The 25,307-nt window shown below is 45.0% G+C and overlaps 1 protein-coding gene across 1 annotated transcript; it reads right to left on the bottom strand.

Annotated features, from left to right (window-relative positions):
• Positions 1-886: 886 nt before the first annotated feature.
• TNFSF8 (TNF superfamily member 8) lies at positions 887-24,678 on the bottom strand (the record flags this gene model as incomplete). The annotated part of the gene is made up of 4 exons (XM_079706253.1): positions 887-1,281; positions 2,745-2,816; positions 14,850-14,892; positions 24,484-24,678. 4 exons carry the CDS (start codon positions 24,676-24,678, stop codon positions 887-889), a joined length of 705 nt encoding a protein of 234 aa, XP_079562379.1.
• Positions 24,679-25,307: the final 629 nt, after the last annotated feature.

The following is a 25,307-nucleotide window of genomic DNA, read 5'->3' as shown; positions in this document are numbered from 1 at the left end:
TCAGAGTCATCACTGTCTATCATCAATGCTGTGGGGCCTTAAAAGCCCTCCGAGAGTATCTGAAGCAGGGAAAGAGCTTATGCGGGCGATGGCAGCAGCTCTTCTCTGAGCAAATGACTGATCACCTTGACTGAGCACTTGCCCAATTCACAGCATTTTCCTGACAGGAAACAAAAGCTGTCTGTTGTTGACTTATTTGTCAGTCTTAACTGCAATGGAGTCAAGCCTGGTCAGGTGGTTTTCCAAATACCCAGAAGGCATTAGATTCCAGATGGTCAGTTTTACACACTTTAGATCCTACTGTTCACACCATTTGTCAAGGTGCCCTGAACCTTGTCCCCAAATCCTGACTCCGCTTGAGGTGACACGCAGCCAGATACTACTAGTACCATCGGTTTTATGCCAGTGCGGGGAACTTGCCTTTGGTTGGGGGCTTCGAGAACATTGCCTGGAATCTTAGTTCACAGGTCTGTGATGAGGGAGCCTGATCTTCTGAGATGGAAGAGCCTTTGGAGAGATTCAAACTCAGCCCCTTGATTTTTCTGACGTGGAACCTGAGTCCCAGGGAGGGGAAGGGACTAGCTCAGGTCATACAGTGAGTTAGTGATCGGGCTGGGCCTAAACCCATCCCTTCTGATTCCCGTGTGTGGCTTTGTCCACCACACCACATTGCGTCCCTGCCTTCTATCTGGAAGATACTTCACTCAAAACTCTCTTTTTAACCCAGAGTTGTATCTTCCCAGGAAACAGAAGGAGAAGTGTACTATTTAATTCCCTTTGTGGTTTCAGTCTTGGCCTAAAGTGTTCTATTTTCCCCAAGTATCTGGAAGGCTGAAGTGCTGTATGGTGGAAAGTTGCTTTCTTCCTGAAGGCCAGGAGGGATGGTTCAGTCTGAACTACTGTATAAGAAGATGGACAACACATTCTCAAGAGGAAAGGTGTTTGTATCCACATACTGGAATTTATCCACCTTGACTGATATGGTGGCGTTGACCTGGAGGTGCTCCAGCAGGAACTGAGAGAGGTTCTGGTATATGTTTTTGGTTTGCACTCCAGACTCACACACTGTCACCAGTGTCTGTTTTTTTACATCTCTGTTGATGAGAAGCTCCAGCTTCAGGTCGACAGAATGTTCTGGGCATTTCACAAGAAATTGCAGTTGGCAAATGATGAAGTACCAACCTGGGAACTGGATCACCAGATTCCCATCCTGATATCTGACTCCACGGGTAATGCCATCTTTGTTCCAAGACAACTTGGTTTTGTTTATATGCTTTGACACTGGAAAGAGAAGGACAAAAGAACCTCAATTATTAGGCAAATTTCAGATGCGGATTGGAAAATTTGAAGTCTTTATTCAAGGTTCCCCATTCAAGTCCTGTGTTTTCCATAATATTGGCTGCTGGTTCAACCACCTGGAATATCTTCCATGTTACTCCTAGGCATTACTGAGTATTCAAGGTACAGGAAGAAAACCACCCCCTGCCTTTTCTCTAATGCATAAAGCTGGAGGGTCAGAACACACACGGTATTAGACCTTTACCTCCTATGGAACTGTTTCCCATTTAATCGTTGTATCATTCTGTTATTATTATAATTATAATTTTTCCCTTTTCACATTATAAGCTCCTAGACTGTATTCCCCATAAGTTCTGGACTATCATGAACATTTAATCAACCAATCAAGGAATATTTGATCAATGGGAGACTGCTATTTGGTAGGCATTGCACAAAGTATCAGAGAAAAAAAACATTCAATTTTGTTCGATTAGTATACAGTTTAGGCATCAAGCGGTCCAGGAGAATCTCAATTTGTTAACTTTCACATTAAGATTCGTCCCTTAACATTGTCTGAATTTTAAAATGTCTTCCTCTCTTTAAAAGGCAAGACATAATTTTGTAGACCCCTCAAGTGCACATTAAGGGCCTCTTCCCAGCTGGGTTTTATAGAAAAGCAAAGAATTAGCAGACCCTCTAAGCTGACAGGTTGGCGTCGGAAGCCAAGTCTCTGAGTCTTAACAAGGGAAAATCGGCACTGATTGGTCAGGGTGTCTTTCAGAATTGGGAAGCTGGCATGTTCATTTTAATTGCTTCCCTTTAAACCTCGTTGCAATTCAGCTGAAGAATGAGAATTAAGCTGACTGCAAAATAGAATTTTTTAAATGAGCAGAATGGCTATTTCAGAGAATCTTGGCCATCTCTTCTGTACCTCATCTCTCCCAGTGTAAGTGCCTCTTATTATTTCATCTATAAGGGGCCTCTCTCCCGAAGCATGCTGCGATATGCAAATAGACCCTGTGCCAACATGGTCATTAAGCTGTCAATCTGGGCACAGGGCAATTTTGTGGCTCCCTTATGAATAACTTGATAGAGGCAGAGATTAAGAGCCTGCTTCCCATGCCTGAGGAAAAGTACTGCACACTTGGCCTGCAGCCCGTAGATGGATGAGTAAAGAGGGGTGGTGCGGTGAGGCACAAATGCCCTCACAGGCCAGGGACGCAAACTTGAGAGAGTGAATGAGGCTGAGGAAGTGGGAACCTTGTAGCTTTCGAGAGTAATGCTCTCCCTTCGCCCCCTAAGGCATTTAAATTCAAATTATAAAAAATATCATGCAGGCTAAACAAAATCCACATGCAGGTCACATTTGGCCATGGGCTTCTACTTGTGACCTCTGGCTTAGACATTTCAGAAAGGCCACAGGAAGTGGCCCTCATGCGGTTGGGTTCCTGGATTCGGTTACTGACCTTGGAGGTAGGCCCATGACTTCTTGAATGCAGCCCTTTCCAGGATACATGAGATGTCCTCTGAACAATTCCCTAAAAATAAGGAGATCCCGTGTTAAATGCCTCTCTCTGCTCCGGGAACTGGAGCCACCAGATCTTTCTCCGTGACCCTTTGATGGAGACGATTACTATTCTGTTTCCATTTGGGGGACAAAAGGAAACCTGTTTATTTCTCATTTTGCTGTCAAGTACCTTAGAAGGTTTTTAAAAATGTGATTGCTCCCACTTGGGTTTTTACAAAAGACTGTGGAAATTGGGGGGAGGAAACAGATAGGGCCTGAGTTCCTATATGTACCAGCTGCATTCTTGTTGCTTTATATCCGCCACCTCACTTGATCTTTGCAACAACTCCATGAGAGAGGTATTATTACATCCCTTTGAGAGATGGAAAAAAGCGTGTGGACCAGACAGATTAAGCACATTGTCCTACATCAGTCACTCAGCCAGGCTGTGGTAGTCAGAACACAAAGGCTGGGAGTAATTACTGCCACCCTTCCTTTAAGAGTGCACTAGTTGAGGGCTTCCCTGGTGGCGCAGTGGTTGAGAGTCCGCCTGCCGATGCAGGGGACACGGGTTTGTGCCCCGGTCCGGGAGGATCCCACATGCCGTGGAGGGGCTGGGCCCGTGAGCCATGACCGCTGAGCCTGTGCGTCCGGAGCCTGTGCTCCGCAACGGGAGAGGCCACAACAGTGAGAGGCCCGCATACCGCAAAAAAAAAAAAAAAAAAAAAGAGTGCACTAGTTGAAATATACATATTTCAGCTAATCTAATTCTCAGAATAACTCTGTGAGGCTAATCCTAGACAATGTTGAGACCTGGTCACTGCTACAAGATCATGCAAGTTGGTGGAAACCCTGAGATCCGCCCCCATGTCTATCTGATTCCAGAGAATCAGGTTTCTTCCTCAGGGCCATGTTGCTAGACAAAGGAGATAAACACATCCTGGTGCTCAATTTTAAGAGGATATAGGATCAAAGAGGTCTAAGCGGGGAGCCTGCTATTTGGAGCTTCCTTGGCAGGGAAAAAAGACAATGTTTATGTCCTTGTGGAATTTAAGAAATAAAAATATTTTAAATATATTCACTGGTGTTGGCAGCTTAGCTTCTTATTATAGTTACTATTTTGTATGCAAAGAACCAAGTTATACATTTCCTTCAAAGACTCATGAATTCAACTTATTCTGGGCAAATTTCTTCTTTTCTTTGGGTCTTGGTTTCCCTAATCTGTACAACTGGGAGATCTAAGACCTGACACTGACATCTTTTTGACGGTGTCACCAGAGATGATCCCTCATTCCATCCATCAGAGACTAGGCAGCCATTCAGTCGAAGTGGCCACATCCTAGTAGGCTTGTTCACTGGATCCTCAAGTAGTATATGTTGGGCTCACCATCTTCCCCATTGCCTTCTCTGTCCAGGCCTGAGAAGATCCCTCCTGGCCTTCCTTAAAGTGGGGTGGGGTCCTTGGAGTGGTGGAAAGCTAAGTGAAGAGTCCCCTCTGCTGTCTAAACAAGCTCACTGCTAGAGGCACCCCCAGCAGAATCAGGGGGCAGCTTTCATCCTTTTCTCCCCTCAAGGCATGAAGAGCTTCTGATCTGAAGGCCTCTCGGCTGAGGAGGTCTGCTAGGCCAGCTGCCATTCTTCTGATCCCATCTCTCACGCATCCTCCCACTAGCGTTCTTGTCCTGCCTGTGGCCCATGCTCTCGGGGTATGTCCAGCCACATTCACAACAACCAGGCAACGAGAGCTGCTCATTCTTTTTTTTTTTTTTGGCCATGAGGTGCGGCTTTCGGGATCTCAGTTCCCTGACCAGGGATTGAACCTGGGTCATGGCAGTGAAAGCCCGGAATCCTAACCACTAGGCCACCAGGGAACTCCCGAGGGCTGTTCATCCTTAAATGTGCTCTGACTACTGGTGGGGCGTCCCCCTGGCCCAGCCTTCTCTTTTTGGGATGTGGAACATCAGGTCAAAAGGAATCGCAGAGAGGCACGTCTGGCTGCATCTCTTCTCTGCTTGGAACCCCTTTCGGACACTACTGTGACCGCAGGATCAGGGCCAAGCTCCTCCTCATGGCGTTCGTGTTCCCTTGTGTTCTAACCCCTACGGAGTTCTGCGGTCTCATCCCTCACTTTCCCTCTTTCCCTGTACTCTCTTGTACTTGTCCCAATAGTAGTAGTAGTAGTGCTAGTAATAATAATAATAGTAGCTAATACATGTTGACTGAGGGCCGTTTTCTTGTCACTCTGCCAAGCATGTTACATGCATTATTTTACTGAATTCTCACAATCGTCCCACGAGAAAGGTACTCTAATGACTTCTCTCTTGTACATAGGAAATGGAGGCTTTAAAAAGTTCACATTCGCACAGCTAGTCAGTGGTGGAGTGGAGAGTCAAACCCAGGCTATCTGACTCTAATGCCTGAGTGGATTTTTGACCATTTTACTGAAGGTTGGGGCCTTGGGGTGCCCCCACATACACCATGTTGGTTTTCCATTCCACTTGGAATTCCCCTCTTCACTGATAAGCTATTCCTTGTGTAAAGCACAGCCTCTGGGAACCCTTCTTTGACCCCTCCGTCTGTTTGGTATTTACCTCCTCTGTTAGATGGTGAATCCTCAGGGCAGAGACTACTGTTTAACTATCTCCACGGCCAGCTCAGAAGATGCTCTGCAAATGTTGAATTGGATCATCTAGTCTGTCTCTCTTACTCCCCTCTGTGGGTGTCAGCTAAGTTCTCAAGGCTTGAGTGAGGTGAATGCAGAGTCTTGGCTTGCTTTCCCTTCTGGGCTGGAATAGCACCTGGCCTCAGTCTATCATTGGTTTTGCAGGTTAGGTTAGATTAAACGGGAGGTTAAGATTCAAGCCCTTGGCTGAAGCCAGCACATCACACCATGTCACTTGTGGTGGCATCTATCAGGTGAGCTTCTGTAAATGGGTGGCTGTAGAAGTACAAGCCTGGGCTTGACTCTCACACATGCATGTTCTTTTTTTTTAAATTTCCCCTTTGGTCTTTGCATATTTGCTGGGTTGACCTCAGTTGTAATTCTGAGAAACCCAAGGATGGAAAAAAAAAAAAAAAAAACACCTTATTTTGAAGCATTTGCATTTCCTGAAGTCAAATGCCATGGCGTATCTTAGTTTTTCTTAAACAATCTTAGCTGTTTCAAGAGAAAGGGAAAACAGAGGCAACTCCCTTGAAGAATGACATCGCTAGAGCTGGCTAAATGAAGGGGCTGGGAAACCAGGACACCGGAGGAGCTATTGGTGGAATGGGGCCACTGAACTTGGAGAGGAGGCCAGAGGAAGGCACACTGGTGGCCTTTAGCAGCTGTCAAGGCTGTTAGGAGGGCCAGGGCTGAGGGGGGCCGGCTCTCTGGGGCCTAAACGCGAAGGCTCCATGAACGTTTAAGGAGATGATGCGCTCAGCTAATGGTTAACACCACTCTTGTTCCCATTTCTCAGATGAGGCACTGGGAAGACCTTCATCAAGGACACACAACTCACACTGTAAGTCACAGTGCTGGCAGCTCAAATATTTGACCGGTTAGTGCTGTTCAAAGTTATGTTGGACTGATGTGAGGGTCGTGAGGCTCTTGTCAAGACCTAGATGAATGTTTCCTGGGTCATTAGTCATGTGGCTTGAATCTCCTCATCACCCTTTGAATCCATGCTCTGACTTTCCTTTTTGGTTATGAGACAGGAATCCTACAGTATTCTTGGAATTTTGAATTTGGGGAACATTGGGAGCAAAACACACCCATTTCATTCATTTCCCAACCAGATTTGCCGTCTCGAGGGGTTTAGTTTGAAGAACTAAACACTAGGGTGGGGGAAATGAGAACAATCTGCATGTCATGGCAGAGTAGATGGCCTGGGAGTTAGAATCTAGGAATTGTCCCTCTCTGGGCTGTCATGTCCCCAGCTAGATGAAGAGCAGTATGAATCTGATGATCTAGAAGGGCCCTTCTAGTTGATTCTAGCAGGCTGTGTAGACCCAGCTAGACACCACCAGGCTTGCTGTGGGGACCGAAAGTCAGTCCCAGCTCCAACTGTCTGTCTTTTGAGGCATGTTGCTCTACCCCAGCTAGGAATCTGTCTTCACATATTAAGATTTCCAGACAGCTGTATCAGTAGAACAGAGCATTTTAGGTCTGGGGACAATCGAAGTTATGAAGAGCCTGGTTCTGTTAACGGTTTCCATGGTTCATAGAAATGGAAGTTCCCTGAGAACTCATCTGGTCCAGGCTTGGTAACTACATAACATGTGTGTTCCCCAGTGTTACCCCCACCCCCCCAGCAGACTTGTCCTAGGTCAGCCCGTGAGTCAGTGACAAAGGCAGGGCCAAAACCCAGGACTCCGTGCTCCTGTGGGGCATTCCATCTTTTGGACAACTCAAGCACTCTGTGAATACTTCTGAGGACCAAGGCCTTCAGATGGGCAAGATTTGTAAGCGTTCTCCCAAGCTTTGGCCTCCTCTAGGGGGATCATGGAACTTTCTTGGGCTTTGTTTGGAAGCCTGGGGAGAAATATGTGCCAATGAAACAGTCCTGGACAGGCACACGTAAGACAGAGATAGGGAGAGAGATGTTGCTTAAGGCGGTTGAAAGGGTCATGTTCTAGAGGTCAGAATAATGGCAACCTGAAGATGGGAACCCACCTTGAGATCTTAAAACATTAGACCCAAGAGGACCATTAGATGCCAAGTTAACCAAGATCCTAGATTTATGAGTGGGGAGACTGAACCCAGAGGGACTGAAGGTCTGGCTCAAGACCCCACCGTAGGTTAGTAGCAGAGCTGGGTTCAGAGCACAGAGTTCCTGACTCCTATTCTAGGGCTCAGTCCCATTTTTTAGTCTTTCCATGTAGCAGGAAGGGTTAAATGTAGGAAGAAGTGGGTTTGTGGCCACCATACACGCTGGACTGAAAACTGCTGAGACAGCTGGTGGTGCTGGGAAAACAAGCACAAATGAGCCTTCTGGGCTCCCTCTTCCTGGGAGAATGGCAGCAGGTGACTTCAGGCGGGTGTGCTGAACACTGGCAAGTTGTAAGTCAGGGGCAATCAGACCTCCATTAAGATACAGCAATGCCCAAGGGGGCAAAACAAACCACACGTATCATTCCAGCCAGAAAGTATGTGGTCTGAGTGCCAGGCACCTTCCAGGTTGATATCAGGACAAAACAAACACAGTGCATCTCAAAGAGAGCACCTGGGTTCTGGTCAAGGCTTTTAACTTCAGACCTGTCACTTTCCCTTACTGACCCTCAATTACTGCATCTGTGAAGTGGGGATGGTAACAACCCAACGTATGGATGTAGCAAAGATGCAGTGAGATTATGGATATCAAGTGGCCGGCACAGCACATGGTAGCCCCTTCCTCCCCCACTCCTCTTTCCCTAGTTGTTAACAGTGGCACAGTTTAGCAGCGCTGCTTAGCTGATGAAATGATCTGGCTGATGAAATGCTCATTAAACCAGAGCTCACGGCATTATCTGATGGATTGAAGTTTCTCAATTATGTACATAAGTGTTTGAAGCCATCTGATGCTCCCAGGGAAGTGTGAATAATCCTCCTCCCATCTGCTGAAAATATTTTAATCCTTCCAAGAAAGAGAGGAATCATCCTCATGACTCTGCATCTACCATGTCCTGGCTTCTTAGTTCCTCCTTTTGGCGGAATATCTAGGAGAGTCCCAACAGTGACATCTAGGGGAGAGTCCACTATTTGTCGAATTCAGAATCAGAATGAATCCTTAACCTAAGGGTCATTTCAGCTGGCTTCAGTTGGACCGTTTTCTCGATGCCACCAGGCCAACTAGTAACAGAGAAACTCCAGGATGCGCTCTTTGTTGAACAAAGGACAGCTAGGCGACCCTGGATTTACAAACAGCATTGGGGGAATAGCCATTATGGCATGCTCAGTGTTAAGCACATAGAAAGTCACCAGTAAGTGCAAATTGAGATCAAGCTGAAATTCATTTGAATTCCTTGAAGGTTACTTAGGATTTTGAGGTCTTTTTTTTTTTTTTTTGGCCACATGGCGAGGCTTGATAAAACTATCAAGTCAGATAGTTTTATCTTACATACTGCAACAGGTCAGGATTGAAAAGACCCCAAGGGAATTCCCTGGCGGTCCAGTGGTTAGGATTCTGTGCTTTCACTCCTGTGGGCCCCGGTTCGATCAGGGAACTAAGATGCTGCATGCCTCATAGGGAGGCCAAAAACAAAAAAAGACAGGTTAAGAGTGGGCTTTAAGTGAATGGGTTTAAAGTGAATGGAGAAGCCAATACGCTCTTTGAGGCCTGTGACTATCTGAAAAGCAGTTACCCCATGAGCAGGGGTATCCCCACTTGCTGTGGAAAAAAAAAAAACTACAACACCTGTAGACTGGGCAATCTAGATCCAGATCAGTCCACCTGATAGAAGTGAGGTCTCTGCTATTTTTCGGTCTTTCTAGGGGAGGAGACTGCTGCTTCTCTGCCTGCCTCTTCTGCTGCCAGGGCAGCATCCTGGTGGGGCTGCAACCATCCAGATCCCAGCTGTGTGACACCAGGGCTAGTGGGGGATTGGTGAGTACCTAGTTCCTTGGTTTAGTTTCACTGCCTTCGATGGGCAGCTTGTATTATTTCCCTGGGGGTGGGTTCACTCGTTACAATTAGAGAGCTAACTTACTTGATCTCTTTTAATGCCCACATTTTCTTTTTAGCAGGGGAAATGGAGAGGAAGGTAGCCTGCCAAGCCATGCAAAAATTACAAATTGTTAGAATGGTGAAATGGTCAAAGAATCCTAAGATATTTGATTCCTGGAATGTTATATTCAGAGCAAAATCCATGCCAGGTCAGGTCAGCTGGCTGCCCACCTCATGCCTGATATTTTCAAAAATAGGAAACTCCAGTCCCTGGGAGCTCAAGTCATAGGACTGGACTGTAGGTATTCCAAAGTTCAACCCAGTTCTCTGCCTTTTGTACCTCATCCCCAGCTGGAGATGGAATTCAGGCTGAGGATGGGGAATGCACAGGAGGGGTGCAGGACCACGTCATGTGGTCTATCCACTGTTCCCACTTCCTCAGGGCCTCCAGGGAACCTTGGGATATTAGGGGCCACGTGACATTCACAGGAAAGACAGACTCTTCTAACTGGCAGGCTGTGGGGAGGACGGAACCATCCCAGGTCTCATGACTCCTGGGGCTTGAATTGGGCTCTAGATCCCCTGCCGTGGGCCCTTCATGCCCCCTACCACCTCACTTCTTGTGCAAACCCACGTGTGTGGTTGCGCTAGTGGCCCTCTCTGTCTCAAAGCTCTACAACAGAGAGCATACTTCAGTGACAAGAAGACAGACAGCTGCAGGAGCAGGTGCTCAGGAAGTGACAGAGAGCCTTGGAAGGATTCCTAGCCTTGGAGGACTGGTAGGGGCACTGGAAGGAGGCACAGCTGTGTTGTACTCAGCATCTGACCATACAATCCTGGTTCGGCAAAAGGGCTCCAAGGCGGTCAGCCTGCATTCTGAGGTCTCCCCACTCCATGCTCGCTGTGCAATCTTAGGCAAGTCAAGTCGGTAAACCTCTCTGTGCTCTAGTTTCCCTACTTATAAATAATAAGGGGCTACTAATTATCCCCCGGACTTGTTGTGAGTCTGTACGCGTGAATCACGAAGCACTCAGCTCAGTGCGTGGCACAGAGTGAGTGACCCATCAGGGTTTATTATTTTCACTCCACCAGATCCTCACACATACCTAGTAAGGGAATAAAAGAAAATCTGATTTACAAGTTGTCTACAGAATTCCTCCAGTACAGCTAAGAACGGGTATTTTGTTGTTGGGAAGTTAGGAAGGCCCGGGGCTGAGACCAAGGTGACCAAAATTATTTTGCAGTAAAGGCAGTAGAATTTGAGTTTCTGCAGAGTTTGTGAGGAGAAGTGAAGGCGTGGTGAAAATGGGAAGAAGGAGAGCATGGAAGCAGGGCAGTATGCGTGGCGGTGGGCTGAACCCCAGGGAGCAGTGCAGTCCCTCGAGAAGGCCCTGGTGGCTGGGGCGCAAAAGCCTCACAAGCACAGAGGGGTCTGCAACTCAACTCTGCCTCATCCTCCATGATGGAAGGCACTGCCCCGCTGGCTTCTCCACGTACCCTAAATGCTACTGTCAGCTTTGCTGCACACAGCTGCGGGTGCTTCTGGAACTCTGGGGACCTCAGGCACAGGGGGCTGTGTTCCGGGGTTTGGGCAAATAAGGCACATACATGAGCATAGGTGAGAGTCAAAACGCCGTGGAGGCAGGAGACTGGAACAAGAAGTGACGAGAAGCAGTACAAGCCTCCCTCGCCCAGCCCACCTGGACTCTGTGTCCAGAGGACTTATGCTCGACCATGTGGCAGACAAGGGTCGTATCTGCTGTCCCATTTCACCCCCGTAGTGGCTCTGTGCAGGAGTCCTTCATGACTGCATTTGCCAGAGAAGAGGAGAAGCGTGTGGGAAAAGGTTCTCCTCCCATTGCCGCTCCTGCCCTTAGTCCCGGCTGGACCCCTGCGTGGGCCACTGAGTCCTAAGCACGATGGAGTGTGTGTGAGGTAGCAGTCTGCCAGTGACAAGTCTCCTGGCTGGGAGTGGGAAGCTTGTGTTGAGACTCAGACATGTTTTCATTACAAAAAAGGCTTGGCTTTTGGTGGTTTCCCTGCAGCTAAGTGTCATCCTGTGTTACATTACTTCAGTGTACGGACATGGCCCTGTTTTCCAGGCTCTGGGCTGCTGCTGGCTTCCTGCTGATGGTGGGCAGTTTCCATCAGTTGGTGGCAGAGGTCTCCCTGGGAAGCGTCTGGCTTCTGCTCTTGTCCAGCCCAGTGACAAACCACATGCTGCCCCCTGGGGCTTCCTCCCTGGAGTTTCTGGGAGATGATGCCTCTCTGCCTGGACTGTCTTGCAATGGCTTTTCAAAAGGGAGTTTGCTGCTTCTGCCTGTTTAAGAGGGGTTTGTTGGGGGAGGAGGCTGTGGATGCAGACTTCCTCAAGGTTATTAGGAATAATCTTTTTAGACTTTTCTATATTTACATAATGAATGAAAGATTAGAGTATCATAAAGTGTCAAAGTTGGAAGGGCCCTTCCAGTTCATTCAGTACATTGTTGTTATGTTATAGATGAGACCCAAAGAGGAGGAAAGACTTGCCCAGAGAAGCACAGCCTGCTGGTGTGAAGGTCAGTTCTGGAGCCCAGGCCTTGCTCCAAGGTAGTGTTCTTTCCACCTCACCCTGCTACTGTGTCTGTAGTTTGCCAAGTTAAGAGAGGTGGAAACTTGCATTAAAAGCAGGAGAAAGCTAGGGACCATGCATAGTAGGTCACTGACATTTTATGGCTGAAGCACATCATGCGGGGGCTAGAGAGGAGCCCTGGATTCTGATCCGTGCTCTGCCATCAACTCCGTAGATGACCTTGGGCAAGTCACCTTGATTCCCTGGGCCTCAGCTCATCATCTGCAAAATGGGACTATTAATCCCCATGTTGTTTGCTTACAGGATGGAGGCTAATATAAATCCAGGGGAGGTGTGGGAAGGTCTTTAACGAAAGTTTCATGGCCCTGGTGAGAATTATTAGCATTTTCTACCTGGTTGTAGAAACACTGAATTGTAAATTGCGGTTGGTTTTGGATTAGTTTGTGTTCTGATATCTACAGTGATGGCCCATATAAGAAGTGATCTGATAAGTGATCTAGTCCACAGCTTCCAAAACTTTGAATTTTATGGACCAAAATAATTACTCCAAAATGTAAATTCAGTTACCGGTATACAATGGGCAGCTTATTATTTTGCCTTGTGACCATTAAAACAAACAAACAAAATAACTCTGACTAAAAGCAAACCAACTTAATTCCCATCTATATCAGCTTCATGTTGTAAAAGAAAGGACATTTTCATACCAAAAAACTGTAGAGGGCTTCCCTGGTGGCTCAGTGATTAAGAATCCGCCTGCCAGTGCAGGGGACACAGGTTCAGGCCCTGGTCGGGGAAGATCCCACATGCCACGGAGCAACTAAGCCCGTGCACCACAACTACTGAGCCTGCACTCTAGAGCCCGTGAGCCACAACTACTGAGCCCACGTGCCACAACTGAAGCCTGTGCGCCTAGAGCCCATCCTCCTCAACAAGAGAAGCCACCGCAATGAGAAGCCCGCACGCCACAACGAAGAGTAGCCCCCGCTCGCTGCAACTAGAGAAAGCCCACATGCAGCAACGAAGACCCAACACAGCCAAAAATAAATAATAATAAATAAAAATAATAAATTTCCCTTTAAAAGAAAACTGTGGAAAAGGAGGTGCTCTCAGAGGAAAGCATAGTTGGCCATGGGAAAAGGGGGATCACTGGTTAGAACCTCTGTAGTTGGTGACCTACGACGGAAGTGCAGAAACTGAGACCCAGAATGGCTGAGGTCGTGTTGCCTGATCAAAATTGTCCTTGTCATTGGGGTTATGTTCTCCCTAAAGATCCATCTCCCCCTCTTGAAAAATGAAGTTCTCATCAAAACTTGGAAAATCTGGATGGATGTGGAACAGTGGGACTGGGGAAAGGAAAATGACATTTACTCAGTGTGTTTGGTTTCTTGCAAGCTTCCGTGTTCTGATTCCAAAGCCGGTACTGTTTCCATGATGGGGGGCAGCAAACCCTGGTCTGTGGGTGAGCTCCAGACCACCACCTCATTCTGTGAATGAAGTTTTGTGGGCCCGCAGCCATGCCTGCTCATTTGCACAGAGTCTGTGGCTGCCTCTGCACCACAGCAGTGGAGTGGACTCGCAACAGGGTCTCTTATGGCCTGCAAAGCCTAGAATGTTTACTATCTGGCCCTTTACAGAAAAAAGTTTGCTTACCTCTGCATTATGCCATACTCCTTTTTACCTTAATGTGACTGTCTACAGAGGCATTGTGGGCACTGAGGTCACATGCTAAGTAATTCCAGCCAAAGTTAAGCTATTGTTGACAAAGCTGTAATTATTAGTCTGCCTTGAAAGATCCAGAATGCTGCTCCTTTTAGGGGATTTTGCCCTTACTTTCTAAGTCTCTGGGTGACAAATAGCAGGAGAAGCATGACTACGGGTGTCCTGAAGGAAACTCCAAGTGTGATGGCTGCTGCTGTGAGAAGCTGTGTCCAGACACTTATGTCCTCTGGCCCCAAGCATGACCTGGTATCTCTATCCAGGTGCCGATAATGACCCACTCTTTCTCTTTTACTTTTTTTTTCTCTGAGCTGTCTATTTATCCAGCTGCTAGCTAGGTTCTAAAGGTTACAGGACTGAGATGGGGCTAAAGATTTTGGGTTGAAAGAACACTGGATTAGAGATGAGGACATCTGGGTTCTAGGCTTGACTTCATATGACTCTGAACAAGACCCTTCACTTGGTCTTACTTTTCCTCTTCTGTGCAATGAAAACATTCATCAGATGATCCCAAAGTTTTTCATTTTCCACGTTAACCTAACTCTGCATATCACCACTCTGGGGCTAGTAGAGACAATGCATTAATTAGTGACTTCAGTGATAGGAAATATGAGGGGTGGGGAGGTCTGTTTCACAAGCCCTCAGCTTCATAATGCATTTTGTCTGTTACCAGTTATTTAATGATTACTATGTGTTGGTCACCATGCCAAGCAATATCTGGAAGAGCTCTGACAGCTTCTCCAATACCTTCATGAGGTGGGTATGATTAGTCCCATTTCACAGATGAGCAACTGAGTTTCTCAGGTGGGGTGTGGAGCCAAGATTCATACCCATATTGCCTGACTCCAGATTTTAAGCTCTTAACACAACTCTGCTTTGTGTTCCTCTCTGTGTCCGTGTGACAGCCTATGCCAGAGGTACAATTTTCACTAGTGGGAGAGTTGAGGGCTGGTGGGAGAACTTGTGGGGAGGTGAGTGCAGCTCAGAGGCTGCTCAGATGAATGGAGATGCATCAGCTCTGCCCCGACGGCCCACCTCTGCCTTCACCCCCTCTTCTGTAGGACACTATCATGATGTTTCTGGTTATTAATCATCTGTGATGTGATATGGATGCGTCCCTGCACATTTACTCCCAATTCCAAAGTCTTACCTCCTTTAAGGTGGAATTTGCCCGGCGGGTTGGGAATGGAGTCCTGGAAGAGAAGAAAGAGGGAAAAAAAAAAACAGCATGAGAATGTCATCAGGTTGAAACAGCTAGTCTTTTTCTTTTCCATTTTGGTTGTCCTCAAAGTATTGTGCAATTTAGAATTCATGTTCCATCTGACTCTTAGATTTAAAAAAAAATTAATTCACTGACTTAGTTTACAGTGGGCTTTCTCATCCATTTGCTTTACAACCTGCTTATCAGAAACACAATTGGAGGATTACTGTCCTCATTTCACATGTGAGGAACTGGGGACCTAGAATCTGCAACTCAACTTTCAGTCCAGTGCTTTTTGTTTTCACCACCACATGTGTTATTTTTTCCTACTTTGATTAACATAAGAGCAAACAAGTGTAGTATGTAAATATATGTGGGTTTTTTTTTTCTATGTTTGATTCCGCAAACAGTGAAAGTATGTTGTAAACATACCTAGGAAGGTACATTTCTATTTCTCCTGTGGTTGGAAATTCTGAATTAATAGAACGTTTATGTGCCAAGCATTGCGAAGATACCAAAAATAATTAAATTGGGTCCCTGCCCTCATGGATTTATTACAAATTTATATTTGACTATAACATCTAAATACTTATAAATATATAACATAAATAAGCATAAATGTATATTATTTATTTTAATATTCACATGTTTTATGTTATTCTATAATAAGCATAAATATATACATAAATATTTACATAGTTAAGTAAGAGGTTGATAGCAGATTGTCTTCTGAAGGAGGGCCTCCGGGCTGGGGAGTGGAGGGCATGAAAGGAGGTCTTGCTCAGGTGCTCTGAGTAAGAGCAACAGAAGCAGATGGGCACAGTTCTTCACCCCTAATTCTTCAGAGGCTAGCTTCCTCCCCGGTCTCCCTCCTCCTTCTCCCCACCTCAGCCATTAGAGACACCCCTCAGTTGTCCTGCCAATAAGGAATGAAGTGTCCTTTATCTTTTGACCTCTCCTGGTCAGGATCTCCTATAGTGCATTGGATTGAAATATTAATAAAGACCTAGAGAAATGTGAGCATTTACGAGGATGAAAACAACTTCCCAACTTCTAACGGAGCAAGAAATTAGCAGCTTCCCACACCTTATTTTCTTAGTGTCCTGTATGAACACCTAGGACCATCTGGAGTCCCCTCTTTATTCTACCATTGCTCTAGGGGCTCTGTCCTTTGCCTTCCATTGCCAGCTCTCCTGATCAGTGACTCTCTTCTCCAGGCCAGATGTGTGGCAGGGAGTCCGAGGGAGACTCCTGAGGCAAAGCCCCCGCAGAGTACTGATCTGGAGATGGAAGTCAGTATAGATTTGGGAGCTTCAGCTTATCAGGGAAAAGAAGTGAACTTGGCTTGGAAGGTCCTTCCCTCCTTGTTCTAACAGTCTATGATTTTGTTGCTTTAGTTGAAAGCTCTTAACCTAATGAACAATGCTGTACATTTGTGGTCTCTCAGTTGCACATGTAGTTCAAAGGAAAACCTGATGTCACAAAATTCCCCTCCTGGTTGCCTCTGTGAGACAACAAACAGCATTTCATAATTTAATAAACACCTAGTTTACTGCCAAGCATGTCCGTCAATTAGTGGAATGTGCAAGACCGTTGAATTCATTGGCTGCCCAGGAACATGTCCAGGGACACTGAGAGACTGCCAGAGCAGCAGCCCCCATGGTGCCATCGCAGTGGCTACTGGCAGTTGGGAAATACCAGAGAATCATACATTCAGCACATGTTGAATTGGGCGCCTGGTGTGTGCCAGGCTCTAAGTTAGTCATTGGAAGACATCCTGTGGATTTTATGGCTCGATCATTAAAGCAGTCATTTAAGATATACAAGTAAATATCTAATTAGAATTGCAAGTTGTGGCAAGAGCTGCCAGGAGAGAGGCAGAGTGTTTCAAAATACTACTTCTTGACCTTTAGCACGTGTATCTTGAACTTTAGCACGTGTATGAATCACCTGGGGAGCTCGTTAAAATGCAAGTGCTGATTCAGCACGTGTGGGTGGAGCCTGAGAGTCTATTTCTGACAAGCTCCCAGGTGACATGGGTGCTCCTGGCCCACAGAACACAATTTGAGTAGAAAGGTTGTAAGAGATAATATCTGGAAGGAGATCTAATTTACATGGGGGGTTGGGGGTACAGGGGGAGTCTCTGCCATTTGAGGGCTTTCTGGTTTTCTCGCTTCAGACAGGAGGATGTCAGAAACAAAGCATCATAGTACAGGAAAGAATCCTGTTGCTTGAACCTTCACCCAGGACCCGTGGCCTCCGAGACAGAAGTGTGACTATTCCTATCTTGAAGAGCTCCTGGGTTGAAGACAGGTCTCCATAGCTTCCCTTGGCTACCCATGGTAGACAAGATCAGAGAATCAGGGCCAGAGGGGAACCAAGACATCCTTTAGTCCATCAAGCTAAGTTTCACAGGCAAGGAGACTGAGACATTCATGAGTCAGTGGAATCCCAGATCCCAGACTGAAATTCACCAGTGCTCTTTCCCGGGCTCTATGCCCCAGGAGAGATGCTACCTTCAGAAGCCAAGGATAGAAAAGCTCATTCTTCCCCGGCCCCCCGCCCCTTAGTAGTCCTTGTATTTGGAGGTGCAGAAGTAGGGTATAAAGAGATGATGACTTATATTTTGCTGAGGACTCTTTATACCCTAGGGGCTATGCTCAGTGCTGTCCATCTATCTATCCCTCTTTAGTAAGGTACCTCCCCGTCTTAGAATTTTTTCCCATACCTAGCCTGGGGATCCGGGTCTTGGCTGGGGAAATGTGAACTACCTTGCTTAGCAACTTGGCTTTGCGGTACATAGTACACAGGCTAGACATGGACACAAGCAAATGGACCCTCCCACGTTGTCCTTCTCAGCTCCATTGAGTAGCTCAGGAAACTTCATCTCCGAGGTTACCAACCAGGTACATTTCCTTAAGTGTACTTCTCTCTCTCTTTCTTTTCCCCAGACTCTGTGTGTCTAATGGGTATCCTCAACAATGTTTCTGTGTGTGGAGGGAGGAACTGTCACATTTAACTTGTTTGTTTCCAGGTGAAATGGCCTGTTCCAATCATCTTCCCTGCCTAGGAGTCTGTTTTCCCATTTCCTTTAATCACTGTGATTACAGGGCTAATAATGCTTCCCTCCGCTGGGTTGTTGTGGACATAATAAGATATTATACATAGAGTGTCAGCAAGTACTTGAAAACTGTAGTTATTTTGGTTACGCTATTAATCCTAATGAGGTGCTTAATTTGCCTCAATACCTTTGAAAGTCTTATTTCTTTTTGCAGAGCAAAGTATCACAGGGCATTTCAATTCATCCCTATATTTTATCTGGGCTGAAAAGCAGGGGAGTCACCTCCCAAATTTACTTCGAAAAAAGATACCCTCTCTGATGGAAAATGGTCAAAAGGAACTAATATTTGGAATATGCCAGGTGGCCTCACATCTTGTAAGGTGGGCCATGGAGACCTTTGCCAGGAATGCCTCTCTTATTTTCCAGTGAACGTGATTAAGCACTTAATGAGGGTGCTTAATCCTCGGGGGCTAAATGCTTTACGTGCATTATCTTATTTGATCTTTACCCCAAGAGTTAGTGATTGACTAAGATGTAGAGAAGTGACTTAATGATTATAGAAGGTCCCATAGATGGTGAATAGCAAGGAGTGTTCAAACTCGGCACGTTGACTTGGAAGGCAATGCTCTTCAATGCCAAGCCACGTTGCCTCTCTAGGGTAGGGCAGGATGAAGCTGGGGCAGGAAATTCTCCTGAGACTCCATGAGAAAGTGGATGGAGGTCATAGAAAATCTTCCTTGGCACCCTTTGTTTTGGTAATGTTAGTGAAAGTGGTCATTGGAATACAGTGGCTTAAAGCAGTGCTTCTCCCCCTAGGGATCTTGTTAAAATGCTAATTCTGATTCTGTAGGTCTAAGATGGGCCCTTAGGTTTTGCATTTCTAATGAGCTTCCAGATGATACCTGTGCTGCTGGGCCAGGGTCCACACTTTGAATAACAAGGGCTTAAAGACGTTACCCAACAGGCAATCAGGATACTGAGGCCTTCCTTCCCCAAGGAATGGGGAATGGCTTCTGGAGGCTTCTGGAATGTGGAGCTGAGCTCATGCATGGGTTTAGGAAATCTTCCTAGTCTGTTGCTGGGTGGCTTCCTATCCTCTCACCTTCCTCTATCAATGCTTCTCGCCACCTAGCTCTAAGTCCTGCTGCTCCCCAGTGCAGTCTGGACTGACCTCTGTTCTGGCCCTGCAACTCCTGTCCTCACACTTGGGCTTGCTTTCTCCCAGGCTGTGTGTCTCCTCACTCTCGCCTCACCTGGAATGCCCGGCACCATCTCCACCTGCCACCATCCTTCCAATGGAGAGCTCTTCTCCATTGAAGAATGTCAGCTAATAAACGCAAAAAGAATGATAGAATTAGGCAATTATCATTCTTCAACCCTCAGTGCATTAGCTGACTCAGATGAGGGTCATCATCAAAGCATGCCAAAAATGTGGAGTGAAGGATATTGGTATGTCTTCAAAGTATTACCCCATAGATTACTTATTAATAAGAAAGAGCAAAGTGTTCTACTAAAGAGATAGCCAGTGGTCTCCGCCTGAATCAAGTGACTAAACATTATTGCCAATAATGGGGCAACCTGACATATGCCTCTAGCCCTGCTGCAATAAGAAGTATATAACACCGCCTGTGTACTATTCTTGCCAAAAATGTTTCCTCTGAATATAATCACAAGTAAACACTAAGACAGTTCCAAAACGTAAACTATTCTACAACAGAACTGACCCTTTGAAAAAGTCAATGCCATGAAAAGCAACAAAGAGCAGAGAAGACTGTTAGATCTGTGCTTCTCAAACTTGATGTGTGTATAGATCACCAGGGACCTTATTAAAATGCAGGTCTAGAATGGGGCTTGGCATTTCTAACAAGCTCCCAGGACCACCTTTTAAACGGTAACATTCTAGGTTAGAACAGATAACCTGAGAGTGGATTCTGGATCAACAAACCAAACAAGGCACAACAGCTGTAGAAGACATTTTTGAACAAGTGGAGGAAATTAAAATATGGACTATATATTATAATAAGGTGATATTACCAAATTAACATTAACTCTCTTGGCTATGATAATGGCACTGCAGTAAGTAGGAAATGTGTGCTGAAATACATGCAGGTGAAAGGTCACACTATCTGAAACTTACTTTCATATATATAGAAAGAGCAGAAATATGGCAAAATATTAACACAATGAATTTAGGTGAAAGGTTATATGGGTGTTTACCATTCTATTTTTCTGTAGGTTTAAAGTTTTTCAAAATAAAACTTTGGGCATAAGACTTGATCCTTCTAATTCTTGGAGGAGGCTCAGCTTCCCTTCTAAGCTCTTCTGCAAAGCCTTCCCTCATCCCAAGCAGAAATCGTCTTCCTCTCCTCTGGTATGGCATTCAGTGCCATTCTGCCCCAAATTCAATCTCTTGAGTGTTTGGGCCTCATTTCTCCAACTTAGAGATCCTCAGTAAAAAGGGTCCTGCCTTACCCACTTGGGTCCTTCCCTCACAGCCCAGCATAGGGCTTTCCCTGGAGAAGATTTTCAGTGGACTTTTTTGGATTGATAAATTGAATGCATTGGAGAGAGTAGCTTGGGTAGAGAGAAGAATCACAGGGCAGGCATTTCAATTCTCCCCTATATTTTACTGGGCTGAAAAGCAAACCAAAAAACCTTACCACCATGACCACCAGTCACTACCCCTATACTCCACTCTTGGTGGGGAAGTAGAGTGGTATTGTAAGAATAAATTTTTTAAAAAAAGGAATTTTCTTTGCTGATAAAGGGAAAGAAGGCAGCTGCTTTCTCTTCTTTCTAGAGGACATAATGAGCCCTTGCTCTAACCTTGTGGACTGTAAATGGATCTCTCTAGGGGTTGGATAAGTCCAGGCTCCTGGTTTGTAACAGAGATGTCTCTAAGATTGAAGACCTCAGAGCCACTTGCACTGTAAACACTTCTGATGTCAACCTTGTAGCCTATATATAATCTATATATAACCCTTTGTCTCTGGAGGAGATATGAGAAATTTTATTATTTTTCTTTTTTGTTGTTTTTCTTTCTTTGCGGTATGAATTGTGTGAAATTTCATCCTGACACATATGCAGGTACTCTGTTGTGCTTACTCAGTAAGAAATCAATTTTCTATCTTTCCCATGAAGATCTGTCTCTTTGTTGGTAGGACTTTTACTTCCTCAAGAGTAGTGTATTGGTACAATCTCTTTGGAAGCTGATTTACATTATTTATAGAAATGAAAAACACATTATATTACCACCACTAGGAATTTGTCCCACAGATATACTTGCAGATGTGCACAGTGGGCAAAACTTCTAGAGGAAAACCTGAGTGTCCTTCACTAGGCACAATGAAATATGAAGTACAATAAAAGACTATGTGACTCTTCAAAAGAATGAGATGGACTTCCATGTATTGGCATGGAAGGATCTCCAAGATATACTGTCAAGTCAATAAAGCAAGGTGCAAATTTATGAGTTTACTATAATGACATGTGTATACTATATATTTGTAGAAGCATAGATTTTTGGAAGGACGTGGAAGAATCTGTTAATGGTCATTATCTCAGGGAAGAGGGATTGCTGCTTGGGTGGGGAGAGTGTGAGAGATTTCTATTTTTCTTTCTTTTCCCTTGTTTACTATTTACTTTTCTTAAACCACAAGAATATAATATTTTAAATAAATATAATAGTTTAAAGGTGAATAAAATACAGCCACCACAGAGACTTAAGACATCAGTAGGCAGTAAGTTCCATAAGTAACAGGAAAGCAGGGATTTTGTTGGCTTTGATCAAGGCTCTATACCTGTTACTTAGAACAATGTCCTGTACACAGCAGATGCTCAATAAATATTCGAGGTTGAAACCTAAGTTCTCTCTTTGCCTCCCCCAAGGAATTTGGCCTTGGAGCTTTTGGTCTTCAAGCCAAACCTCAAGACGATCTTTGTTGATTTTCCTACATGCCCTTCACTTTTCTTCTCCATCACTTTTCTCACACTGTTCCACTGGCCAGGAAAGCTCTCTCCTAGAATCTCCCTTCACCCATTTGAAATTGTGCACATTTCTCAAGCCAAACTGAAATTTCAGTCTCCAGTGAAGTTTTTCTTAGATCTGCCTGGGAAAATGTTCTGTCTCCTTAACTTGTGGTCCCATGGTAGCCCTATGTGCCTACCTTCCATCGCTTATTATATATTATGAGTTAAGCTTTTTTTAAATGTTGTCTGTGCATGTGCCTTTTTATTTAGAACTGTGACTTCTTAGGCCAATAGAACCATTCTCATGGTTCTCACCCCTGCCCCGATCCACCCTCACAGTAGAGTGCTATGTGGCCACCAATCCATTCCATTTTTAAAAATTGGGATATGAGTTTAAGGTCCTTGGTTATCTCCCATTGACTTCTTTACCAGAAGCCCTGTTAGAGTCTCTTCATTTGTCTCTTCACTGGCATTTGTACCTGTCCTAAAGCCAGCCTGCTTTCCCTCCTCCTGTAGGAAGCCTTTCCTGATAACTCAAGCTCAAGGGGATAACTCTGTCTTCTTAGCTCTTCTAACAGTTAATATCTGAACAAATTATTGGAAATGGTATGTGTAAAACACTTAATTTTTAATGTCGCAGTTCTTTTAAGCAAGTAACTGATATTTCTCAGGCTAATAAATCACAGTACACCAGACCCTACAATCAGACTTTGAAGTGAATCTTTTCATATCCCAACATGAGGGTAAGTCAAGGAGATAGATGCCAAGAAGATAACGCTCCCAAGAGAAGAGCAGGAACAGAGTTTCTTAGTGCTTCTGTGGCTGGCTGTATCATCAAAGGGAATGGTGTCCTGATTAAATAATCAAGCAGTCTTTACCACTTTCTCAGGACGACTTAGGTCAAGCCCTGTCCCCTTTCTGTTCCTCATTTTCCGCATTGACAAAAAGGAGGGAGAAAGATCCACTCTAGTTCCTTCATGGAAAGAATCAGTTCATACAAAGGTGGGATTTGAATAAGGACCATTCTGGAGCTCTCTCTAGCTTTATATGTTACCACCACACCTTATACCCCCATCATCTCTTTCTCTTTTCCTTCCTTCCTTCCTTCCTTCCTTTTCTCTCTCTCTGTCTCATAGCAGTTCTAGCTGCAACCTTTAACTACAGAACTTTTCAAAGACCACTTTACTTTCTTTGCTTTGGCTGTTGCTATAAAATGATACACCTCTGGTTTACTTCAGATTAGAATTATAGAAATTATAGAGCCTCTACAGAAAAAAAAAAAGTGTCCTAGAATGTTTTCAAGAGTATTATTCCTAGTAGATGTAGATGAGCCCATTAAATGATGACTTTCATAAATTCTACAGTCTAAATCTCAAATGCTGGCAATTCTGTTTCCTTTCACTTTTGTGGAGATATGAGCCTCAACGTTTCATTTAAATTTCAAAGCTTGATGACACTTGAGAAACAGATACCAAAGCCTTTTAAAGCCTGGTTCTTTTTAGCCATCAATAAGTTAAAGAGCATTCAACCTAAGACAACTGAAGGAAACCAGAACAAATTCTGCAGGATTATAATACCATAAAAAATGGGAGCTTTGAAGGAATAATAGAAATGTACTTACTCTGGCAGGTTGAGGGGGTACAGTTCTTAAATTATCAAAATTATTTCATTAAAAAATTCATGAGCAATATATACTATCAGTACAGTATTTTCTATAAAATACATGCTGGTGGATTCTCTGTAAACACCAATTTCCTAAAATATGAAGAAGCTTCCTCCTTCATCTCTTCTGTTTTCACAATAAATCTTACCATTTACTTCAAAAAAAGGTGAATTTCCTGAGACCATTTGACCTCACAGTGTGTACCCGTAATTGCTTGTAGTTTTAGAATTCTGAGCAGTCTCAAGGGAACAGGTGTGAAAAACATCTCTAGGTTCTGCCTCTGTGCTTTATGTTTTTGTGGAAGAGCTAAGCTCTTCAAAGCAGTGGCTCAGGAGGAAGCTTTCAGTGTGTCTTGTGAGCTTAAACGCTGAAATGCCCAAGCTCTAAGAAGGCCTGGTCTTCTCTCTTGCCTCTTTCCCTTATAGACTTTGGCCTCTGAAATTTAGCTCCAGGTTAAAAAAAGCTCTTAGCATTGGATGAGGCCTCTGAAGTCTCAGAACATTTGGACAGAGAATATAGAACCTTGGAATCTGGTCTGAAGGCATTGAAGACATGATACCAAGTTGTACAAATGTGTTAGCAAGTTTCCGTATCACTTCCTTCCTTGATAGGAATGTTGCTCTGGCTCAGCAACATTTAAATAGTAATTTCTCAAGGCTAAGAGCTCCTCTCCCTTCTTTTGGCTCCTGTGAGCCTGGAAAGTTTGGAGATGGTGGCTCAACAAAATTTTCTCTCAAAAAGCCAAACTATTTGAGAGAGTTAAGTTCCCATTTCTTTGCTCCTTTTCTCTGTATGATACAGGTTCTTTTTAAAGTTTATTTCCAAGTCTCTCTCTGGAGAAAACTGAACATAAATCAGAAAGGAAAGGCAAAGAAGAGAAGTCCACTTACCGTCTTCTGAACTACCAACACCATAATGGTTGCCACAGCAAAGACGAGACACAGAGCCAGTGAGGCTGTGGTGAAATAGAAATAACCACGGCTAGTGGTTCCCAAGTGGCTGGTGACGGAGCCTGCGGGCACATGCATGGCTGTGTCTTGAGGAGGGGCCAGTGGGTTGAGTGCTTGCTGCAGTCCTGGGTCCATTCTTATATAGTCTTCCCCACATCACACCTTATCTCTCCTCATCTGATTCGGTTCTGGGCCCATCTCTGTTCCAAGAAGGATTCTCCCCCTGCATCCTGGATCATGTGACTTGGAAAAAAACCTTCACCGTCTGCCTCATGAAGAAATGCTTCTCTGGGGGCGTGAGGCGAAAGGCAGCAGCGCGGGTGGGGGAGAGGTTCATTTTTCATCGCCAGGGATTAATGTGAGTGAAGAGAAACTGTAGCTACAGAGAAGGTGGCTGATGTCAGAGGGTGAGTAGGAAAATGACGGTTTCCCTACTCTGATGTGTACGTGTGTGTGTGTGTGTGTGCGCGCGCACACACAAAGCAACTTCTGTTTCAATCACACTCAGCCACAAAACGCCTTCCGGCTTGAGAAGCTGCACATTCTCTTTAGCAAGGCCTGTGGCTCAGAAGTCCTCATCAGAAAAATGTCTCTTTGCTGGACCTTGGGGAGGCTGGATTCCTTGGACTGTGGCAGAATGACTCAAAAGGGTTGATAATATTGGCTCCTGCTAAAAACTGGAAATGCTACCAGATATCTGGGAAGAAAGAGCCCAGAAATGTGGAGATTGATCCAAAGGGAGACAGGCTCATGGCAGTATGAAA

Source organism: Hyperoodon ampullatus (genome assembly GCF_949752795.1).
Source record: "Hyperoodon ampullatus genome assembly, chromosome: 6".
NCBI lineage: Eukaryota > Metazoa > Chordata > Mammalia > Artiodactyla > Ziphiidae > Hyperoodon > Hyperoodon ampullatus.
The sequence above is the reverse complement of the archived record's forward strand: the minus strand, read 5'-3'. Positions and strand labels throughout refer to the sequence as shown.